At 36.6% G+C, this 23,383-nt stretch overlaps 1 protein-coding gene across 3 annotated transcripts in view; it reads right to left on the bottom strand.

Annotated features, from left to right (window-relative positions):
- LOC150106114 (uncharacterized) overlaps positions 1-20,136 on the bottom strand; it is a 31,022-nt gene extending 10,886 nt beyond the window's left edge. The window contains exons 1-8 of one of the 3 annotated variants that reach the window (XM_090394486.1): positions 19,978-20,136; positions 13,564-13,701; positions 12,956-13,111; positions 11,113-11,271; positions 10,621-10,779; positions 8,102-8,260; positions 5,879-6,037; positions 5,327-5,485 (exon numbers count right to left, since the gene is read on the bottom strand). In XM_090394486.1, coding sequence (XP_090250612.1) covers positions 5,327-5,485; positions 5,879-6,037; positions 8,102-8,260; positions 10,621-10,779; positions 11,113-11,271; positions 12,956-13,111; positions 13,564-13,686 — 1,074 coding nt within the window. In that variant the 5' untranslated portion in view covers positions 13,687-13,701; positions 19,978-20,136. Of the gene's footprint in view, positions 1-5,326; positions 5,486-5,878; positions 6,038-8,101; positions 8,261-10,620; positions 10,780-11,112; positions 11,272-12,955; positions 13,112-13,563; positions 13,702-19,585; positions 19,930-19,977 lie in introns of those variants that run through there. The other 2 variants (XM_090394485.1, XM_090394487.1) reach the window with 2 other exon arrangements.
- Positions 20,137-23,383: the final 3,247 nt, after the last annotated feature.

Raw genomic sequence — 23,383 nt, 5'->3', positions numbered from 1 at the left:
AATTAACAAGTAACTGATATTTCCCGTATAAATGAAGAAAAATTCTACGTATGTTAATAACGAATAATGTCATTTTTATTTATGTTATTATTACTATCTGAGACCTCCAGGGAGTCAATGACTCATCAAGGGAGGTTATAAATCAACCAAACCAGCTATCATACCTTCACTTAAATTCATTCACACTAGATGCACTCACTACCCCTAAGGGCAAATTATTTCACTCACTCACTGCTCTCTCTGGGAGAAAAACCTAGCTCTTATCCCTTTCTTGACTGAGAACAACCTTACTCTCCATGGATGCCACCCTGTTCTCTCCCCGCTTTCCAAATAACGAAAAATTTCGTCATTTGAAATGCTATAACACCCATTCAAAAGTTTATAGACCTCTATCATATCACCCCTCTTTCTCCTGATAACCAGAGTCAGCAATCCACATACTCGCAATCTGTCCTCATAATCTAAATCCCATAATCCAGATATAATCCTTGTAACTCTTCTTTGTACCCTTTCCACAGCATCTTTATCCCCTTGGAACCGACATAATACAAGGCCACATAATACATATGTGGCCTTATCAAAGCCTTATAAAGAGGAAGACTTCTTTGTCCTTACATGTCAAGGTTCGCTTCAACATCGCAATTATCCTCCAAGTTGAATTTGCAACTTTCGATATGTGACCTCTGAAATTTAAATTCTTATCCGGGAGCCTGTGTAGCTCAGTGGATGTGGCGTTTGTACACCACGGCGCTTGTTCGCACGAAGGAAGACTTGCTTTCGAATCTAGTCGACGACGAGAGGAAATTTTTCTAAGCTTTTTTTTGACGGTTCCCAAGTTAGTCGATCTCTGGCAGGGGAAAGCGGGATTTTACTCCCGGAAACTCGAGTTTTTCGTCTCGTAAACTCAAGAAAATCGACCGTAGAACCCACAATATTTTCAGATATTAAAAATATTATGTTAGGGACCACGAGATGGCGGCATATGTTGAGCCATCTCTCTAATTAAGCGACACTGTGTGTAGCTTAATTAGTTAGATAGGGCTAAATGGCCTCGCCCGCTCCATAAGCGGGAATAAAAAGGAGTTAGCTGATAATTCTTATCCACCAATGCACCAAGATCCCTTGCCTCTTCAGTTTCTTGTAGCATTACCCCGCTAATATAATATGCCGCTGGAAATCTAATCACGTCAAAGTGCATAACTTTACACGTACTAACATTAAACTGATAGCCAGAGCCCCATAAGGCAGGGCTGACAGGGCTGTAGCCTGGGGGACCGGAATAATGGGCCCGTCTTGTCGGATCAGCCAGTTTAGTGAGACTAACAAAAGACAAAAAGAAACCTTTATAAAATAAAATATGAATATATGCCGAGGGAGACTACTAGCTTTTGCAATCGTTTCCAGCCAATTACCATCTTTTCAGACTTAATAGTCGCTCTTTCGAACTTCCCATTCGAAAGGATTCGCTTTAGTTTTCGGTTTTCGTTCGTCCGTCTTGCTTTCTATGCACGCCGTCGTTTCAATGCAGCGCTGACGTTACCAGCCTATGCTACGGATGCCGAGAGAATTTTATTTTATTCGTAAAAGAGAAAGCTTTTTGATAGTTTTAATTAAGTTGATCTCAAGAAATTGAAAATTTTCTACAAAATTCTTTATTTGAGAAGATTTGTCTTATTTTAATTAAAATTTTGCTAGTTAGTAAGTAAAAGAAAATAAGTTTTTTTTTTTTAGTTATGATTTTTTTGTATGAAATAAACTTATTTCTTTTCATATCATACAAATTTGAGATATTAAAAATATTTAAAGAAATTTCTCAAGTAAGCAAAGACGTTCTAGTTCGAATATATAAAATCTCAATGTCTGATTTAGTAGCCAAGAACGACTTAATCACCTTGCAACTTGGTGCATCGAAAATGATTTGGCTAAGCGAGTTGATTTTACTGATATTCTTTGAAGTAATTTTATAAAATATACTTTGAAGTAATTTTGAATATTATCATTAGTTTCTATTATGCAGATGTTGGTAGTTCTTTTAAATAAACAGCAATCCCTCGATTAATGCGTCCCCAATTAGTGCGTCATTTTTTTCGATACCCAAATTCGATTAGTGCGCCTATATACACCTTAAAAATAAATGTTACAAATTTTAAACATTTTCTGTCTATATATTTTTATGGCCAACTATTTTAGAAATCACTCACCGGGATGAAATAATTTAGTTACCCATTTGAAACATTTTATAAAATTATTTTTGAATGTAATATTACACTATTTCCATGTGTATATATGTTCCAAATTTACCCGCAAAATTTATGTCTTCTGGTAATCATTTTGATAATCATATCTCGTGCCTCCTTTGCAATTGTTTTCCTCATTTTTTTACTTTAAAGTATTTTCCTAATCTTTAATCATGAATAAAAGAATTAGCGAGCAAAAAAGTGGAAGCGTGAAAAAGATTTTAAAAGTATCCATTGGAAGAAAAACTTGAAATAATAAAGGAAAATGAAGAAGGCGAGTCCAGACAAAGGTAAGACAAGAACATAAAAATGAGTGAATTAATTATGAGAGCAATTTTAAGCAAAGCTGCTGAATACAAAAAGAAAGGTAAGGCTGCTTCAAGTTCATCATGCATGCAGACCACTCGAAATCAAAGTATTATGATTGGATTAGAGAGACTTCTTTCTACATGGATAGAAGATTGTAACCAAAAACGGATCCTGCTAAGCACTGACTTTATTAAATCAAAAGCATCAAGTTTCTTTGAAACCTAGAAAGAAAGGGCTATCAATGGTGGAAAAGAAGAATTCCACGCTAGTGCTGGGTGGTTTGAACGTTTCAGAAAGAGAAATAGCCCAAAAATGTTCTAATCACAGGCAAAGCTGCAAGTGCAGATATGGAGGTGGCTGCTAATTATGCAGAAACTTGTATAAGAAAGGGCTGGTTGTGACCAACAAATATTTAATGTCGATGCACCCGGCCTTTTTGGAAGTAAATGCCTTCCAAGACTTTTCTGGCCAAATGAGAGAAATCTCAGCCGGGTTATAAAGTCACAAAGCAAAATGAAATTGCTCTTAGCAATATGCGAGCTGTTTGGAAGCACATTCTTGCACATTGTGCAAATGATTTTATAGGCTTTTCAAAAATGAATCTAAGTTAATTAAATCTTATTTTGAGAAGTTGAGTGATTTCGACCTACTAAATTTAGATGCACAGCGGGAAGATCCTGAAGAATATGAAGAAAATTTAATTACTGACAAGCCCAAAGAGGTTTCACAGAAACAGTTTGAACATATTTTTCGTCCAATCGAAGTTTTTAATCTGCAATGCTTAGATTAAGATGAAGAGAGAAACAGTAAAATTTGCAGAAGTAGTAGAAGAGGCAATAGGGCCATACTTCCAGTTGTATGAAAGAAACGGAATGCCCGTCAAACTTTAGCTCAGTTCTTTGTTAAGAAGTAGAATAATAAATTTATATGCTGAATATGTTTTATTGTCTTTAAGCTTCATGGTTTTCTATTAACTAGGCCCCGAGATATACTCTAATTCTTTTATAAATTAAAGGTCAAAAAAGAAATTTGGGGAACAAATTTCTTTTTTGAATTAAAAACTTTCTCACAGGTTATTCTATTCGATTAGTGCGTTTTCGATTAATGCGCCTGTTTTAAAGAACGTATAAATCGAGGGATTACTTTTGTGTTATCATTTAAACTAATTGAACTTAAACCCTGTAGACTGTATAGCAATGCGTTATCCTTAACCTGAGCGGCAAGTAGGGGCCCGCTTCAGGATTTGCGTGCCATACTGATAGCCATTTTCCTTTGCCCAAATTTCCAGCCTATTCAAATCATTTTGCAATTGCTGAATATCCGTAGCATTCCTGATTGTCCTGCCTATCTTTGCATCATCTGGAAACAATAGCACATCTGATGTTAGACCCTGCCTGATGTCGTTAATGTACAGATTGAACAATACTGGCCCAAGGACTGAACCCTGAAGTACACCAGTGGTTACCTTAAATCTGGCAGATTCACACCCAGTGTATACCACTTTTTGATACCTTTCTGTCAACCACCCCTGATCCACGTCAAGAGATTATATTCCAATCCCATATTCTCCAGTTTGTGCAACAGCTTTTCATGTGGTATCCTATCAAATGCCTTAGAAAAATCCAACAGTATCATAGTGTATCCATTCCCTTTATCCAACTCGGCCATAACATTGTTATAAAATATGAGCAAATTGCTAAAGTATGACCTTCCTTAAGTAAACCCATGCTGTTCCCTTCAGAGCATTCTATGCTCTGAAGGGAACAAGCATTCAAGCATTCTACACTGTATGCGAGTTCTTACCAACTTCTGTAAAATCTTCACTCCCACACCAGAGATACTTATAGGTCGGTAGTTAGACACATCAGTTTTTGCACCGCCCTTGCACCTATCATACATTAATTCCATTCCTGTGGTATCATTCTTGAGCTGAGACTGAAGTTATACAAATGTGTGAAAGGCCTATCCAATTCAGCAGAACATTTCTTTAGCGGACAAGCTGATATTCCATCTATCCCTATTGACAAATTCTCATCCAGGTTATGCAAGAGCTCTTCAGCCTCATTTTCATGAACCTGTAACTCTTCATCCAACGTAGCAGCAGCACTGTGCACCATGCTACATACACCTGGTTGATATATCTTAGCAAAGTGAGCAATCATCAACTGAACAATCTCCTTAGCTTCGGACACTGGAGTGCTATCTGGATTCAATAAAGTTATTCATCCACCTCCATTCCTTCTTTTGTTTGCGGCATAATGATAAAATTCTTTTGGATTGCCTTTAGCTGTTGCATGCCCAATTTCTTTTCATACTCCGTGTTAGCTTTCCTTACAATGCCCATTACTTTTCTGGCCCAAGCTTTATATATTTCAAAACCCATCTTATTTTCAAGATATTATTTCCACATAATCTTTTAAATTTCTTGCTTAATAAGGTTGCACATCCATTTTACCCCAAGCCAATTTATTCTTCGAACACTAGGGATTATTATATAATATTTTATAATAATAAATATTATATTAAATAATTGAATATTAAGAAAATATTATATAATAAAATATAATATTAATAAATATTATATAAGTGATTATTTTCGAATTTTTAATATCATTACAGTGTTTAAGATACTTAACAGTAACTACCCTTTAAATAAAAAAAAGAAAGAAAGAGAAAATATCTATTGCGGTTCAGTGTGAAATACCAGTTTTAGTTCTGTGTAAGTATCTACAGATTTCTACACAGAGCACTGATGACAGACATTACTCTAAAATACTTACACCTGTTTTCTCTCTTTTAAATTGTCCTTTGCAAAAGAAACATCTTACAAGCGCCTTTGGACAATTGTAGCTCACGTGATTATAGCAGTCTTTTCGATAAACATAAACTGAACACTTTTGGCATTTGAGTTTGAAATATTCACAAATTTCTTTATGTTCCTACATCAAGGGAAAATTATATAAAAATAAAAGATTGTAAGCTATTTAAAAAGCTAATATAAGTTATATTACAAGTATAAAATAAATCTTTCGAATACCTAATATTATATTTTTAATGATGACTCATTGTATATACCAATAACTTCATCCTAATAAAGTATACAAACATGCCAAAAGCAAGGGTACCAGAGATCGATTCGGGATGCATCTGTTTTTCCAATAGCAACTTATGGAATCTTGTACATCCCTTAATAAGGTATTTTAAATTTGCTATGATATTTATCGTATTATCTATTTTTTATTAAAAATAAATAAAAAATAGAAATAAAAGTGTAAATAATGGAGGATTTATCAATTGATTATTTGAATAATTTGTTTTAAAATCTAACTTACAAGAATCTCGTTATTTCTGATACGCATTCCACAGAATTTGCACAGTTTCGTTCTTCGTTGAGGACACTTTTCTATGTGTTCAGCGTAGTTGACGCGAATCACCTGAATATCGCAATACGAACATTTCAACTTGACAAAATCACACTTAGATTCGTGCTCCTAAAAAAAAAAAAAAAATCATTAACATTATCTTCAATTGGTGAAATATATTCATGAAATGAATAATATAAGTATTTTTTTAAGTGTGTTTGGGCTCAGATTTTACATAGTAAAAAACTATGCTACTACTTAGCACAATATAGCAAACACATCATAAGCTTCTAGAAATAAGGATTTCAAATTATTGACAATTTCAAGCAATACAAGACAAGGGGCAACTCATGCACAGGCACTGTGGAACTGCAGCACACCCATTTTTTCTCGATATATAAATCTATTTATTAATTTATTTATATTTGCTTTGTAATATTTAATTTTATCATCAACAATCCTATACAATTTTCTTATTTTGTATAAAAATAATAAAAATCCATCTTGTAGCACTTAAGAGGACAAAGGACGCTAGCAGCACTGTGTTTACCACAGTGTCATATTGCTACGCGCGCAAGCATATGCACGTCATAGTGAGATACAAGCTATTAGCGTAATGCGGCACTGTCCGTCGCGCAGTTCCACTTTTTTTTTTTTTTGTTTATATGCAGTTTGCGCCAGTAGTAGAGTGTTCGTAGTGCTCATCGTGTATTTTTCATGTATTTACTCCGTCTCTAAATGGATTTAATTTTCAAGTAATTTTGAATTATACTAAACTATAATTTTATCGATAATAAACAATATTTTTTCATGTTTAATTTTTTAAAAAAAATTTTGATATTTTATCCAAACACGTATACACTGTACTTACAGTGTGTATGTATATTTCGAAAGTTGCAGCACCCCCAGGATTTCAAGCCACGAGCCGCCACTGGTCTTGACATTAATACTTCGATTCGTGTCGCAGTCATAGCATGAACTGTGTGAATGTGAACACAGATGACTGTCACCAAGAGGAATGAAGGCAATCTAACGACTTATAGGCTATACAGATAGAAGGAATTAATAAGACGTGTAATGCATGGATATGATGAAAGTCAAAAGCTTGACAAAAACAGTCAGAGGAATTAGCCAACATGAAGAACCAAGTGTTCAAACTAATTTTAACTTATGGATCTAAGAGCTGGGGTAGAAATAAAAGATGAAAATCTCCACAAAATGCAGATATGGAAAGTGCTAAGAAAAATTATGAGGGTGAACAAGTCATTAATGACAGAATTATGTAACCAGTGAAGATTAGGAAGAAAATCAACTTTCTTAGTACTCAAAAGTGCATAAATAGACAACTTTGGCGGTGGCATACTCACCAGGTAAAATGTGCAGACAAAAATGCATCGTTAGCTGTGGAAAAGTAAGACCTCACTGCGTGTAATCTTCTATGACACTATTGACGAAATAACGTCAGTGTGCTAACCTTGTTAAGTTAATATGTCACCAGATGGATGCACTGAATGTTCTCTTATTCCACCTGATGATCGGTGGCATTTGTGATCGATGGGTTGCTTCTTTGGTAGCAACTACTGTGGAAAACGTTTCTTATAATTATCTCTATAAGAGCTACTTTTGAAATGGAGACATTAATGCTACTTTTACATATTTTCAATAAAACGTTTTGTATTCTTTAAAAATAATTATGAAACTATTATGAAGCATATTTTACTTAAGAACTTTTATTTAAAATTTGAAATTTTTTTTTTTTAATTTTAACTAAAGTTAAATACACCATTAACAGTTCTATATCATATTATTATTAAATTAGCGTATCCTTAGAGGGTAATGGATGGCAATGCTGTATCCAATGAAGTTCTAACTGAGGTTCGGCTATTGCTGTTACCCTCCTGCCATGATCAGAGCTTTAATAGCTCAATAACACCTTATCCCTATGCTGTCCTCTATCCTCTACAGATAACGGGGAAGATGAAAGCATTCTTGCTTCACCCCTTTAAGCCAGTCCTTATAAGGATGGAAATGTGTAATTAATTCTTATTTGTTTAATAGTTCTGTCATAGGACCTAAGAATTTAAAGTATGACTTGAGAATGCAACTGCGTTATTCTGGAAAAAAGAGTTCGTAAGTGTACATTGATTAAATGAGCGCGCACACACACACACTAGTAACAAATGTTCATTTTACCTTCTGAGATAACAGCAAAATTTCTTTTCCACAAGAGGAACATTCCACGTATCTCCTCGGACACTCGAAGTTTACGTGGTCTCCAAAATCCCCCCGGTTTACTCCAGAGTAGCAATATTTACATTCAACCTTGGCGAAATGACACTTATCTTCATGATCCTAGAGAATATAAAACAAACAAATAAACAAAAAAAATCTTAATTTGCATATCCAAGTATTTGATTCGCTAAAAGCAATCTCGTACATTAGGAAAATTACAAAAAAAAAACTTTGTTTTTATATTTTAACCCAAAAATTTGTCCATTACTTAATGGCCAAATGTGCTTCTTTGGCCATTTTATCGTTTAGAAATGGCACGTTTTTCACTTGGAAATAAAGATAGAAACCAACTTTGGCAGATTTCTGTGTTTATTTCCTTCTATTAAATTCTACACTTTATGTTGAGTATCACTTATTTCTGCGTGAGTTCAGACTTAGTTGCGTTTCGCCAAATGTGTAAACATCGATAGGGTATAGAATAGAGGCAGCCTGCCTCATGGCGGGGTTTAATACGGGCGCTCGTTCAGACATATTGCGGTAGGCGCCGTCGTTACACTCACAATTCCTGTTAGCGTAGCAAGTGCGGAAAGAAGTTTTTACAAGCTTAATCAGTTTAAATCACCCAAGAAAGATTGGTTGGTCTAGCAACTATATCGATAGAGGCGGAAATAGCTTATAATTTAAATTTAGAAGAGCTTATAAACAGTTTTATGTGCCATATCCCCGTAGAGCAAACATTTAATTAATATTATTAAGTAATTGTTTTGCATTAATGTTTCTCTTATAATAAAAACAAAATAGCAATTGAAGATTTTCAGAAATGTTGCATCATAAATACGCTATAACCTAGTTTTTTTTTTGTTTTTTTCACCCCTGGAAACTCGAGTTTTTAATCCTGCATACAGACAAATCGGCCTTGAACACACGCAATATACAAGAAAAAATACTAGTGGTGGTGGGAAGTAGATGATGATGGTAGTAGCAGTTTGTGTAGTTGGTGGATTAAATAGTACAGACGAAGAGTAGAGTGCCCTCTTTCGGAGGTGTCATGTAATAATATTTCTGCTTATCCTAAATCGCAACATTTTTTTTTTTTTTTCAGGGGGATAGCTAGTCACAGCAGAGCAGTTATTGAAATAATGTCCACACATTCTCCCCTTTGTGCCACGGCAAGTGATCTGAGGGAAATAGAGTGACGAGACGAGACAAAGTTTGTCTGAAATTGAATTAAGTCTATCCAGCAAGAATCCCAGAATGTTTTTTCTGTCCATTTGTCTGAATGGACACACAAAACGACTTCAGTGTGTTGGTGCATTTTGAGAAACGAGGACTCGAAAAGAATGCGAAGTCTGACGACTACTCTAAGGAAGTTAAGTACATTGCCATGTAACTTTATTTGAAAGCTTATTTGGCATCTCATTTCTTAAAAATATAAGATAAATTGTAAAAAATTCTCATGCATTTTAATTTTTAGTTTATTTCTTTAAATAAATAATTAAAATAATTAGTTGACTGATTTTAGATTTATTTGACAATTTCAAAACACATTTTTGTTTCCTATCAAAATGTATAAATATTTTAATTTCTTATTAGGTCATGAAGATGGGAAAGTCCAACGTATGTAGATGTACCCTTGAAGGGTAACGGGTGGCAATGCTGTAGCCAATGAAGTTCTAACTGAGGCTCGGCTATTGCTGTTACCCTCCTGCCATGATCAGAGCTTTAATAGCTCAATAACACCTTGTCCCTACACTGTCCTCTACAGATAACGGGGAAGATGAAAAGCATTCTTGCTTCGCCTCTTTAAGCCAGTCCTTATAAGGACTAGGTCATGAAGTTCGGCTATCATATAAACCCTTGGAGGGTAATAGATGGCCATGCTGTACCAATGAGGTTTAACTGAGGCTCGGCCTGTTGCTGTTACCCAATGGGGAAAAGAGATTCGAGAGTTAGAGTTCGCTCTCTTAAGGTTTTTGCCTTAAGGGAGCAATTTGAGTCTCCGGGAAAAGTGTTTTCCGGCACGGCCCGCTGAGGGGCTTTGTTGGTGAATGCTTTTCTTCGGAATATGAGCGGTTCTGCTCGGTGGTGGTATGTGGGTGGAAGGCCATCACTGAGTGGAGCCAACACTGAGATGGACGGTTTTTCGCCGGACGGACGATCCCTAGGCCACAATTGAGTGGCCTAGGGATCGTCCGAATTTTTAGAGACGGCTTTACCTTTACATATGGCCATGCTGTAGCCAATGAAGTTCTAACTGAGGCTCGGCTATTGCTGTTACCCTCTTGCCATGATCAGAGCTTTAATAGCTCAGTAACACCTTATCCCTACACTGTCCTCTACAGAACGTTCGCAACTTTCGTATCAAATTGCTTAGTCTCTCTAGATAAAATGTTTTATGAATAACGTAAAATCAACTGAGGTTAGAAATTATGTGAACTTCACTTGCTATATCATTACTTATTGTTGTTTTTCAGACTTACATCGAGGCAATTCATCATCACAGCTTCTGCACAAAAGGAACATTCCGCCATTCTCTTGGAACACCGATAATTGACGTGTTCGTCATAATCCTTGCGTGCTATTCTAGCATTACAATACTCGCATGGGATCTTAACATAATTGCATTCTTCTTCATGATCCTAAAAGAAAAAAAAATAATAATAAGCGAACCTGGCATAATTGAAATGTTGGCAGACTAAATGATTAATTAGAGAACTAAGACTACAGCATAATCTCTTGATTATATCTAATCTCCAGGGTTTATTGAATCTCCTCCAGGGAAAAACAGCTTCTTGGAGAAATTTAGTTTATGAATCTGCAAAATCACCCTGATCTCCGTATGAGAAAGCATAATCCCTTTTCTAAGTATCCCTTTATGTGATTAGAGAAAGGGTTATGCTCAATTATTTAGAAACAAATGAGAAATATTAGTACAATTTTTAAATTTCAAAAAGCGATTTCTTTAGACTTACATCCAAACATTTCATTGCTACTTCTTTTCCACACGAGGAACATTCCACCCATCTTTTTGGACATCTCGCATTCACGTGAAGAGCATAATTCATTCGATTTACTTTGCACAAGCAATATTCACATTCGAACTTAATAGACAGACAATGGTTCTTGTGATCCTAAAAATAATCATCATATCATTTGCATATCTAAATATCGATACAAGCAGCCTTTAAAGATCAAATAAAAATAATCTACTCTATGACTATCAAAGAAGTTTCCAGAATTGCAGAAAAATTGAGGCATTCGACACATTAAAAGACAATTATGTTTTGCGTCAAAGTTAATTGAGTGTGCTTTTCTGCTGACTTAGCTATCGTGAAGATAAAAAAATGCGCGCTTGCAAAACAAAACTACCGCCACCATCATATTATTCCGGATATTATACCCTCTGTCCAAAAAGAAACCGAACTTCTCGAAAATATAAGAAACTAGTGACGTCACCTGTTGTATCTTTTTGTTGTCGAAAGCGGCAACCCTCGTTAGTGTAGTGTCAACTATTTATGACATTAGTTTCATTAGAAGACGATTTATAGTGCCAAGAGTGACAGTATTTTGACGAACGGTCGGAAAATGAGTTTCAAACAGAGCTGCGATTGACTTTTGTGTTCAACTTGGTAAACGTTTTACCGAAATGCATCAAATGCTTCAAAAAGCATACGGTGATGAATGCTTATCCCGTACTCAAGTTTAGGAGTGGTTTAATCGATTTCAAAGTGGTCGTGAGACGCTTGAGGACGACGGAAAGCAGGACCGTCCAAAAACTGGACTGAGCGAAGTTAACATCCAAAAAGTGCATGATTTCATCAAAGAAAGCCGGAAATCGTTCGTGAGATTGATTGAAGATGAATTGGGGATTCCAAAATCAACTGTGCACAACATTTTGACCGAGAGTTTAGGCCTTCGTAAATTGAATTCGTGATTTCGTCCCCACAAGTTGACCGACGATCAAAAAATGTATCGAATTGAACACTTTAAGGACCTCATTAAAACCTCTCGTAAGGACTCAAGTTTCCTTGAAACGATCGTTACTAGTGACGAAACGTAGTGGTTTGAGTATGAGCCCGAATCAGAGTGCTGAGTGAAGAACACCAGAAAAGGGGCATCCGCAAAAAATTTGCTTGGAGAAGTCAAAATTAAAGACAATGTGGATTTGTTTCTACGATTCCAAGGGCATTATCTACAAATAATTTGTTCCGCCTGGACAAACGGTCAATGGTGAGTTTTATCTCGAAGTTTTGAAGCGATTCATAGCGAGAATTCGCCGCGACCGACCGCTCGTCAAAACACACTGTCACTCTTGGCACTATAACTCTGCTTGTAATGAAACAAATGTAATAAATAGTTCACACAACACTAATGAAGGTTGCCCCTTTCGACAACAAAAAGATACAACAGGTAGCGCCGCTAGTTTCTTCTATTTTCGAAAAGTTCGGTTTCTTTTTGGACAGAGGGTGTATAACGTTAGATGAAACATCTCGACTTCCTCCCAGACCACTACTAACCCAGATATTTTGAGTCGACTGAAAGATATGTCAATGCACATTACACTGAAGTGAAGTGCATGTGCAAAAGAATTATTGATCAGTTTCGAGTTGCCCCTTTTCAGAAATTTCCTGCAGAGTAAATCGTAAAAAATTATCAGCAAGTAAAGTCAATCTTGATACTTGTTTGATTCCACCCAGAAAGTGTGCATTTTATAGGACAAAGATTAAGCGAATAGTCATGATTTGGAAACACATAACTACTTGCATAGTAAATAATAATAAATTCAAAAGAAATGACTTTTGTTGTAGAGCTTACATCAATAAGATCATAAGCAAATCTCTTGTAGCACCCAGGACACTCCTCCACCCGTGAGCAAAAATACTCTCTGTGATCAGCCATATCTTTATGGTGAATCCGCTTTCCACAGTCCTGACATTCTTCTATAGCGGACTGGCAGTTGTTTTCGTGATTCTGGTAGAGAAACAGGGAAAAAAAAAAACAGCAAAAGAAATGTAAGTTAATATTCACAACTAAATTGGAATTTATTAAACACAACAAAAAACAGTGCAATAGGCAAATTAACATAATAACACAGTAAGAATAATTCACGAGTCTTTCGGGGAATTTATAAAGAAGGTTGTCGAAATTCCAAGAAGAAACCCAGAAGGGCTTTTTAGAGCACATTTGATATGCATTGAAATCACTAGAAATAGAAATTTCAGAAAGATGTGTGTCGCGATCAGAGATTTTTTTTCATGTTTTGGAGTGAACTGTTTCAATCTCCAAAGTTAACGACAAATAGTTTCTTTCTAATATTAATTTTTTTTAAACCATAAAACAAGCCCTTGAACAAAATTATTGCTCAACTAAACTAACAACAATAGCGAATACAACGCAATCAATAAGATATAAAAACTACTTACGGAATGTTGTTGGTAAGCATATCCACAGTAAGAACAATTCACAAGTCTTTCGGGACATTTGTAAAGATGATTGTCGAAATTCCACTCAGAAACCCATATATTGCAGTGATGACACGTGGGCATGATGGACAAATGCAACTAATTAAAAGAAATAAAAATAATGAATATAAATTTTCAAATGATAATTGCTAATAAAGAAAAAGCTAAATTTGTCTTTAATATTGCAGTTACTGTTTAAATAGGATTCCCTCCTCATTCACATCGATACAAAGAGAACTTAAATTCCTAACAATGCTATTACATACGAGGGGAGTCTGGAAAGTACTGATAAACAAATACAACAAAAATAATATTAAAAGCAACTGATATAACCACAAGAAAGAACATAAGTTACCTTCGTAACTCTGCTACTAGTATGTTCTTTCGTGTGATTATATCAGTTGATTTTAATAGCATTTTTGTTCTAGGCGTTTATCAGAACCTTTCGACCACCCCTCGTACGTTGATAACTAGTCAAAGTAGCTCTAGCCAGTGAGCTTCAGCCAGCCTTTACAAGTGTGCGTGTTGCTTGGGAAAGTTAAGTTACAACCAACTTTTTATGACGATGTTATTGACCAGTTTAAAGAAGAACCGTAGGGTAGAATTTGTATTCAAGTAGCTAAATTGAAAAATATAGAATATCATTTGTAAAATAATGCTGTATTTGTATGATTAAATGTACATAAATTTCTAAATATATATAGTTTTAAATAGTCAGTATTTCATTATTCCACTAATTAGACTTCAATCACTCCCTGAATGATAAGAAGAGCAAGCGTGAATTTCAAGACCAGCATTCGCCCCTGAAAACCTCTTGATATTTCAAGAAAATGAGAGGTCTCCTTCACTACATTTACCAGAGACAAAAATCTTTTAAGCTCTGGTTTATATCGAAGGAAAGTAGTCGATAGTATCTTCAGTAAATTCCTTCTCACCATTCTAGAGGACAGTGGATATCGCCACCGACCCTTTCTATCAGGAAGAGCGGCCTATACTACATTACAAAGCAATATTCTCCTCAAAATCCAGTAATATTAAAGAAAGATGAAGCACTCATATCAGCATTTTCTCTCGGCTTTTGAAGTCCAGCTCCAGCCGATTTTCCTATCAAATTTCGGGTGTGAGTAGACGATATCACTGGACTCAAATGGCAAAAACTGTGGACGATGACTGCTTCACAGATTCACTCCCCCTTCTCCATAAAACAAAGGTTTTATTATTGGGGATATGAAGTAAACACAAACGACAATATAGGCTCCCCCTAAATGTAGGTTAAACGAGACTTAGGAAGGCTTCATTAATATACCAATATTTCGCTAATGTATTGTAAACAGAAATCAAATACAGGTATCCCTCGATTAACGCGGTTAACTAATCCCTCGATGTTACCGGGGATATCAAAATCGCGTTAATCAAATCTAGTAATCAATGGTAAAAATTACAATTCGCCCATGATCGATTACTATAGTAATAGTTCGTTTTATATGGTACTATTTTAGGAAAGATAAAAAATGAATGAAAATAAATGTTTAATAAATACTTGTACCAACATTATTTACTGCAATTTTTTTTTTATCAAAAGAAGTTTATCAAGAGTCGTTTTGAACAGTTTGTTTTTTTCTTATCGGCATAAATTCGACGATAACAAGCAAAATGACTCTCCACACCTGGGCAAACAAGCAATGAAACAAAGAAAAAACACTGCAAATATAATACACGACGGTACAAACTAAGTGGATGTTGAATCCCACATTATTTCATAGCCGAATATAGAAACTACAAGAGTTTCGTGCCGAATATATAGAAACTAAAATTTCGGCTTACGCAAGCATAAGCAACCTTATGGGCAACTCGTAATAAAGGTGGAACAAGCTCTAGATCGCTTTCCTTAGTATTTTCCATAATGTAAAGCACATCTCCTAGAGGAGATGTATGATAAATAAGCCTTTGGCTCTCTATTTCAGTAATACACGATGGTTTATTTATTTTCAGTTACAATCTAGAAATTATTGAACAAAGAAAAAAAAAAAACTAAACCATGCTAAACTGACATCGGATGTCGCGGTATCTCTCAGATACAATTTACTGTCAAATATGACAATCGTCTACATGATATGTGTTAAACCAAACTTGCAGCAAAAAACAGTGCGGAATATCACTCGTAATATAAGAATACACAGCTACTCATGACCTCCAAGCTATATACACTGAATTGTGTAAGAATATTTATATTAACGTTTTGCATGCATCTGCCAGATCAGCTGCGAGCTCCGCAGGGTTCAAGGCGCGTTAATAAAAACTCTTGCAGCAATTAATTTCGCCGCGTTAATCAAATCCGCGTTAAGCAAGGGATACCTGTACTCATATTGTGAATGACTGCCCAAAGCGCCAATTTCATGGTGTTGCCCTCCAGGATATCCACGAGGTGACGAATGAGGCCCTGGATTGACTTTCTGGATTGGACATTGAGCTTTAGCTGCTTTGTTTTCCTTTTCCCATAAGAATAAATAAATAAACGGAAATCAATAGTTCGATTTATATTTACCAAAATTCATACAGATAAATCTGAGAATTACTGGTTTTATTTTGCTCCGATTTCTTTAAGCTTTGGCGATCTCTCATCTTCCCCCCCTTTACTTGCCAAAAAGAAAAGTAAGAAATAAAGGATCACTAAACGAATGTCAGAATAGAATAGGCTTTTATAATTGAGCTGCAAGAGCTGGGCTTATATGACTAAATTACCTGTGTCCAACATATATTACTTACAGTCACCTCCTGTTTTTCTTTATCTAAAAAAACACTAAGCGCTACCATATGAATGATAATACAAATCGAAATCATATCCTTGCCTTCCGGGAAAACTACTTCAGCATAGTTGGATACTCGAACCGAGGGTAAATGGGAAAAACAAAACACAAAGTATTGAAAAAAATTTGTCATTACTGAACAAGTGAAAAATGAATTGTAGGTAGCGCTTGACACTTTATTTTAGCTGGTTTGCATGGAATTTTCTGAGAGATAAACTGATGGACTAATGAACAGAAGAGCCTCTGCTCCGTTTCCAACAGACTGGTTCACATCGCATTGTGGTATGGATATTCATAAAGAACAACTTACATGATTTTTCACTGCGGTGAAAAATCATGTAAGTTGTTCTGCATGTTGTACTGCAAGGCTGAAATAGTCTGAAAAAAAAAAGAAGTTTCATTTATACAAAGGTTATCGGATTTCGTAATCCCACACAGCACTAATATGCTTTATATTTCTAGTGTGTGTGTGCATATATATACACACACACACACACACACACACACAAAATATTTCTTACCATTCATCAATCAGCCAACTTCAATATCTGGGATCTCATTCAATAGTGGAAAAGCAATGTCATTCCATTGCTCTTTCCAGAAGAAATCTTTCAGCTTGCATCGCTCCGTCCTAGACAAATCTCAGAAAGGTTTAGTCTCATATACTCGCATGATCCAATTTTTTTGGGGGAGGGGCCTGTTTACATCTAAAATATATTTTGTTTACTCTTAGGTGGCTCACTTGTTCCAGTTCTACATCTTAGTCTAATCCGATTGTCCCCAATTATGGTGTGCTTACTTTTACATAATTTCAGTGGCGTATGTTTCTCACCGTACATCTGTTTATTTTTTTTTAAAAAAGCTCTGCGAGCATCCATTATTTGTGTTCATATTCTGTAGTTTGTTTTCGAATTATTTGGTGCGAAAAGCTGCTTTTTGAGGGTGTACATATTTCAGTTTTCTAAATGAAACATTGTTTCCGGTTCACATCACATGCGTCCAACAACTTTGCTGTGGAAATAGTTTCTGGATTTTGTTTTAAAGGCAGGTATTTACCTCATGTTTGGGTAATTTTCTTTAGATTTAGAATATCCATATTTATGCCAAACACTTGGCACAATATTTCGTGATGAAGACTTAAATGGTTTTTGACACTTAAAATTTAATTAACACCTAAGCTCATATATACTTCTACCTAGAGACATTCCCAAAACGCCACGGTGGAATTTGAATCTGCAGCCTGCAGATAATTACCAATACCAGAATCGTGTCAATATCATTATTTAGTGCAGAACCACTAATTTTCTTCCTGTAAATATCCTTGTGAGCAACAGATGTATACTCTTTAATCGAATGAACAGATTACGCAAAGTCAACACCGACTGACCAAATAACTTTGATTCTGTTATATCACAAGGGGATACAAACTGTAACAAAAATAATCAGCTGGCAAATGACATTTCCATTTAGCCGGATAATTTATGAGCGAATGAAGATCATAAAAGTGCCTAGTTACCTGATAATTTTCATGACGCGGTCTCTACAAGAATGACCCGTATGAGTTCATTTCTGTTCAAGTGAGGTTATTTTAAATGTTCTGTTCATCCGCTTGTATAGTCGATCTTTAGAGCAAGTCTCTTCCCCCCCCCCCCCCACCGCACATATAACGGCTGTAACACTACAGTTTCCGATATATCTCATGGCCGCATGAGGAATATGCGAAATGGAAAAGTCTTGGTTTTGAAAGGCGAGAGATTGTCATCAAATTGGTACAGATTTTCAAAGGGTTGGGCTCAAAGAAGAAATAATGCCCGTTTTCGTAATAGAATGTAAAGGAGTTAAAAGGTTTAATTATTTCTGAATAAAGGTGAGGAGGATATTGCCAACGATCCGTAAGTTGGCGAGTCCATAAAATACTACAAACTCTCACCCCACCCCCTCTTCATAATGTTCTTAAACCTTTTGCTGAATTGAATTTTGTCTGTATTCAGTTTCTTGTGAAGTGGAATATAGCAAAATCTCACGCTTTGACTTCTCCATATTTTATCATTGTCTTACGTGGATATAAGACATCAGAAACTTGTACGTGATTCATCTGATGAGCTCTTACGAATATCAAGCAAATGTACCTTAGATAATACTGAATAAAACTTCTGGCAAAATCCCTTGATGCAAAAAGTATGCAAAAAGGCAAAGCCATGAAGTAATCACAAGGATTAAGTTTAAATTGCTTACAGTATGGTTGTGGGAAAAGAAAAAAAAAGTGAAATAAGTTAAACTTGAATGCAGATCGTTGGGAAGCAGAAGGCACGCATCTTAAAATACTATTTTTCTCGTCCGTCCTAGGATGAGGTGAGTCCCCTCTTCATGAGACTGGCGAATTAATGCAGCCGATTCGTCACTCCTCTCCTGCATTCCCAAAGGACGATAATCATGACTGTAATTCGTGTGTGTGTTCACGGGGCCGGTTTACCTGCTTGCGGGATGAAAAACCCCAGCTAAACTGGGGAGAAACCCTGCTGTCCACGCCTAAGACCGGCTAAATTGGTTATGGCTGAGAAGATCCTTAGGCTCCTTATTCGACGGGAATCGAACCTAGGATACCCTTTCCCCAGGCATATGGTTGCAAAGCGCATAGCCACTAGACTAACTGCATGGACCTTAAAATTCAAGTACTAAAAATAGAACTTGTAATGGGAATATTTCATTCCTGTGCGAGAGAGTCCCAACAAAACCATCCTACTTAAGTAACAACGGTAATGGCACAACTTTTCCCGATTACATGAAAAAAAGTTTTTAACATTAATCCTTTAGTCTCTGCTCTAAAGTGGTCATCCCGAAAAGCAAACTGCCGGAGACAACACAAGAAATACGACTGTAATTCCAACCTATCCGAGTCCCTTGTAGTCTTCTCTTCGCGACAAATGCACTGAATAATAAATCGATAGATATCACGAAAACTGCACGACCTACCTCGCTCTTCACCGCACTCACTGATGCAGGAAGGAAGGGAAAATTATGACATTAAATGAAAATTACCTAGCTCATGCCCATTTTGTTTTCTCTTCAAAAGTATTTTGAAATATTATTTATTTCAGAAGAAATATTATGTACTCTAAAATGTAAAGGAATAATGATTGACAAATAAACAGATAAAGGACATAATTGTCACTTACCCAACCTATCGAAGGCTGTGCTATTTCTGGAACACAACCAAAACTAAACTAAAACACAGATCACTTTGCACGAGGGGAAGTTTATCGCTTGTATATAGAGATTGATACGAAGATAAGCGGATTGTCCCCTAGCGACAATTATCTGTACAAATACGCAGAATTTCTGATTAAAACGCATACTGCACTTCATGCCGTATAAGTTTTAAAAAGCAGTGAATTATTTTAGATAATTTACTGCTGTTTGCAAAGTTATTACGTATATTTATCGTTCTGTAATTTAACATTTCATTTCGCAATTATATCTCAAATTTGAATTATGGGAAGCACGTATCGAAAGCAAAATTATAATGATATTCGCCCTTAAATTCTCACTATTGTGAGAGTGTACTTACATTTACCGGCAGTAAAATTCAGAACGGCTTGCCGAACACCGATAACTCACGACGTAACCGTTAGTAACGAAACCTTTACGAGTCTGACCGGTAATTACGGTAGCTATGACTAAATGCGTCATATTCAGAAAGGACAGAAGAAAAATGGAACATTAAAAAAAAAAAAAAAAAAAAAAAAAACGGAAGAAACGTTTATTCTACTGGCAACTGGTCGTTGCAATAGCAAGGAGAAAAAAGAAAATAAAAAAAACAGGAAATGGAAGCAGCCATTGGGGGGGGGGGGGGGTGGGGGGGGGGGGGGGTGGGGGGGGGGGGGGGTGGGGGGGGGGGGGGGTGGGGGGGGGGGGGGGTGGGGGGGGGGGGGGGTGGGGGGGGGGGGGGGTGGGGGGGGGGGGGGGTGGGGGGGGGGGGGGGTGGGGGGGGGGGGGGGTGGGGGGGGGGGGGGGTGGGGGGGGGGGGGGGTGGGGGGGGGGGGGGGTGGGGGGGGGGGGGGGTGGGGGGGGGGGGGGGTGGGGGGGGGGGGGGGTGGGGGGGGGGGGGGGTGGGGGGGGGGGGGGGTGGGGGGGGGGGGGGGTGGGGGGGGGGGGGGGTGGGGGGGGGGGGGGGTGGGGGGGGGGGGGGGTGGGGGGGGGGGGGGGTGGGGGGGGGGGGGGGTGGGGGGGGGGGGGGGTGGGGGGGGGGGGGGGTGGGGGGGGGGGGGGGTGGGGGGGGGGGGGGGTGGGGGGGGGGGGGGGTGGGGGGGGGGGGGGGTGGGGGGGGGGGGGGGTGGGGTCCAGGGAAAAGCAACCACCGACATGGCCCCATGTGGGCAACACTGGAAATCATCTTCCCCAGAGACTGAAAATGCTGTCTTCGGCAAAACTCTTCCGAAATGTAAGTCCACCTCACCGGTAGCAAAATTTCGGAAGAAACCTAAGATAGCAAAAACTCTCGATACTAAGGAACTTGAAGCGTCGGAGAGGCGATGCATAATTATCTCAATCAAGTGGATATTAAATCCAACATCATTTCAAAGCCGAATACAGGTATACTTTTATAGTTTATAGTTTTTGTAGCCGAATACTTTTATAGTTTCTGCATTCGAATTTGACATGATGCTCGATTTAATATGCACTTTATGTAGATGATTTTGCATCGCCGAAGGGAAGCCTTTTGGCTCTTTAATTTATTAAGTACAATAGTATTAAATACGATGGGAACATCGCTCTATTTACTGAAGGCCTGAATTTCATTGAAAAAGTTAAAGGTTTGGATTTCCGGAACTATGTAAAAAGAAAAATTAAAAGTAAGATTAATCAAGAAGAGATAATAATAATGAATAAATAAAAACTTTAGTTCTGATACGTACTCAGGATTGCGCTATAAGTTTTTCGTACCGAGTGTACGAATGTACTATGGGTTTAACTATATCCCATCAGGGGTAACAGATAAACGGATATAATAAATAAAGATTATCCAAACAACAGTTCTCCTTAAATAATGATTTATGTATCCAAAGAAATGAAAATTTATTTATTTTTTTTTTTTAAGAACCTTCCAAAATATTAAAGCATAACCAAGAAAATTATGAGTCGTTTGTTTCCAAGATTGTTTTCGTTATAAATAGCACGATAGCATGTATAAGCATGGGTTAAATTTAACGCACCACATTAAACGCACCAGCTTTCCCGGTGCGTTCGTAATTTCCATTATTTTTTTTTTTATTATTACCACGTAACACCTCCAAGAACTCATCACGGGAGGATACTCCAATCTTTTCCTCTGTACACATCTGAGGTAGATTGGCTAATCTACATCAAATCCGTCGAATTGAGTTCAACTCTCGTGATGACGAAATAGAAATCAGGACTTTTCCAATCAAATATCGCAACTAAACTTTCTTGTTCCATTTGTACTAAGGAGGCGCTTTGATATTTTCAATGTTGCTGCTTGAAAAAAAAAATATATAAAGATAGAAAAATATAATCCGGCAGGAACTCTCTGTACTTGAATGATGCTAGTTTCTATTTTATGACAGCTTTTGTTTATAGTTTTCTGATATTTGGAATTACTCTCGAAGCATCTCAAGATGTGTCGCCCATGTTATTTCCCGCCAGTTTGCCATTTTTCAAAATGAAAATCCCAAGTTTCCGGGCTTAACCTTCCTACCAGCCGAGGTGAATGAAATATTCAGACCACCATAACATTCTGCTTGGATCAAAACTTCATCAGCATTCTACCTTTTATCATGCCATTACCACCCTCCACTGTTAATCCATTTGCAACTATTTTTGAGCAATTAGCGGATTAACTGTTAGTAGATGACTTTTGTGTCACCTGTCTTTACCCACACTGTTTTACTTGGAATTTCCTATACTGTCCTAAGGTAATTGACTTTTTTTTGCCTCTAAAATGATTTATGGTGTTTCTTCTCAAAAATTGAAACGAATTTCACATCTGCGAAAATCAATCCTGAAATGACCATCGATCAGCATTTGCAGTGAATGTATTTAGTAATAGTAAATTTGCTATATTTTATTCTTCAAATAAGTGCAACAGAACAGTTGCACTGGTTGTTCTTTCTCTTTACTCAAAATATAGAAATAATTTTATTCGCGAATTTTCAAATGTTTGCTTTCAACATATGTCACATATTTATATTTTAAACAATATTTATTAAAATAAGTATGACCTTTTGCTTTCTTTTCTAGCAAAATACCGTTATATGGATCATCACTTTCAGTTTTAGAAACGATTTTTTTTGTTTTGTTTTATGAGCAAAAAAAGATGTTATATTGCATAACTCGGTTTCCGACTGCTATTCTTTTTATTTATCCAATGATGTTTTAGAAGGAATTCTTCGCTTTTTCTTTTTTTTTTTTTTTTTTTTTTTGTAGGATGCACATTACGATAATATCCAATGCGTAATCACCACAGATATGTTGAAAATATAATATGAAGGATATCAAATACAGAATGATTCAAAATTATGCTCATTTTGAAGATTTCCTAATTCTTACTCCCTTCCTCTTAATCCTCTCCTGGCATTCAATTACATAACCGCTCTAAATTTCTGCACTTTTGAAAACGTTTCCATACCGTATTCAAAATATATTACTTCGTTTTATCATTTTGACAAAAGAAATAAGGCAATCAGATTATTGTACCATGAAACTTCTAATTCTGTGCTGTTTCTTTGCAATCTAAAATAAGCTGTTCTACTGTCTTCTGACATTATTTGAAATTTTAGAACTACTATGCTATATATTTTTACCATGTAAAACTGTTTATATGCATACCACACAAAAGAAAGTTCAGTATTATTATTTTTGTTACTTTTTCTCAAAATAATCTAAATATTTTTACATCTACTTCTGCTGCTGGTTGCTATTTCTGAAGTGATTTACGCCTTAGAAATACCTGATAG

Source organism: Typopeltis vanoorti, chromosome 6, assembly GCF_054136105.1.
Source record: "Typopeltis vanoorti isolate ZY-2024b chromosome 6, IOZ_Tvanoo_1.0, whole genome shotgun sequence".
In the NCBI taxonomy this organism is placed as follows: Eukaryota; Metazoa; Arthropoda; class Arachnida; order Uropygi; family Thelyphonidae; genus Typopeltis; species Typopeltis vanoorti.
This window is presented reverse-complemented; position numbering and strand designations above follow the sequence as displayed.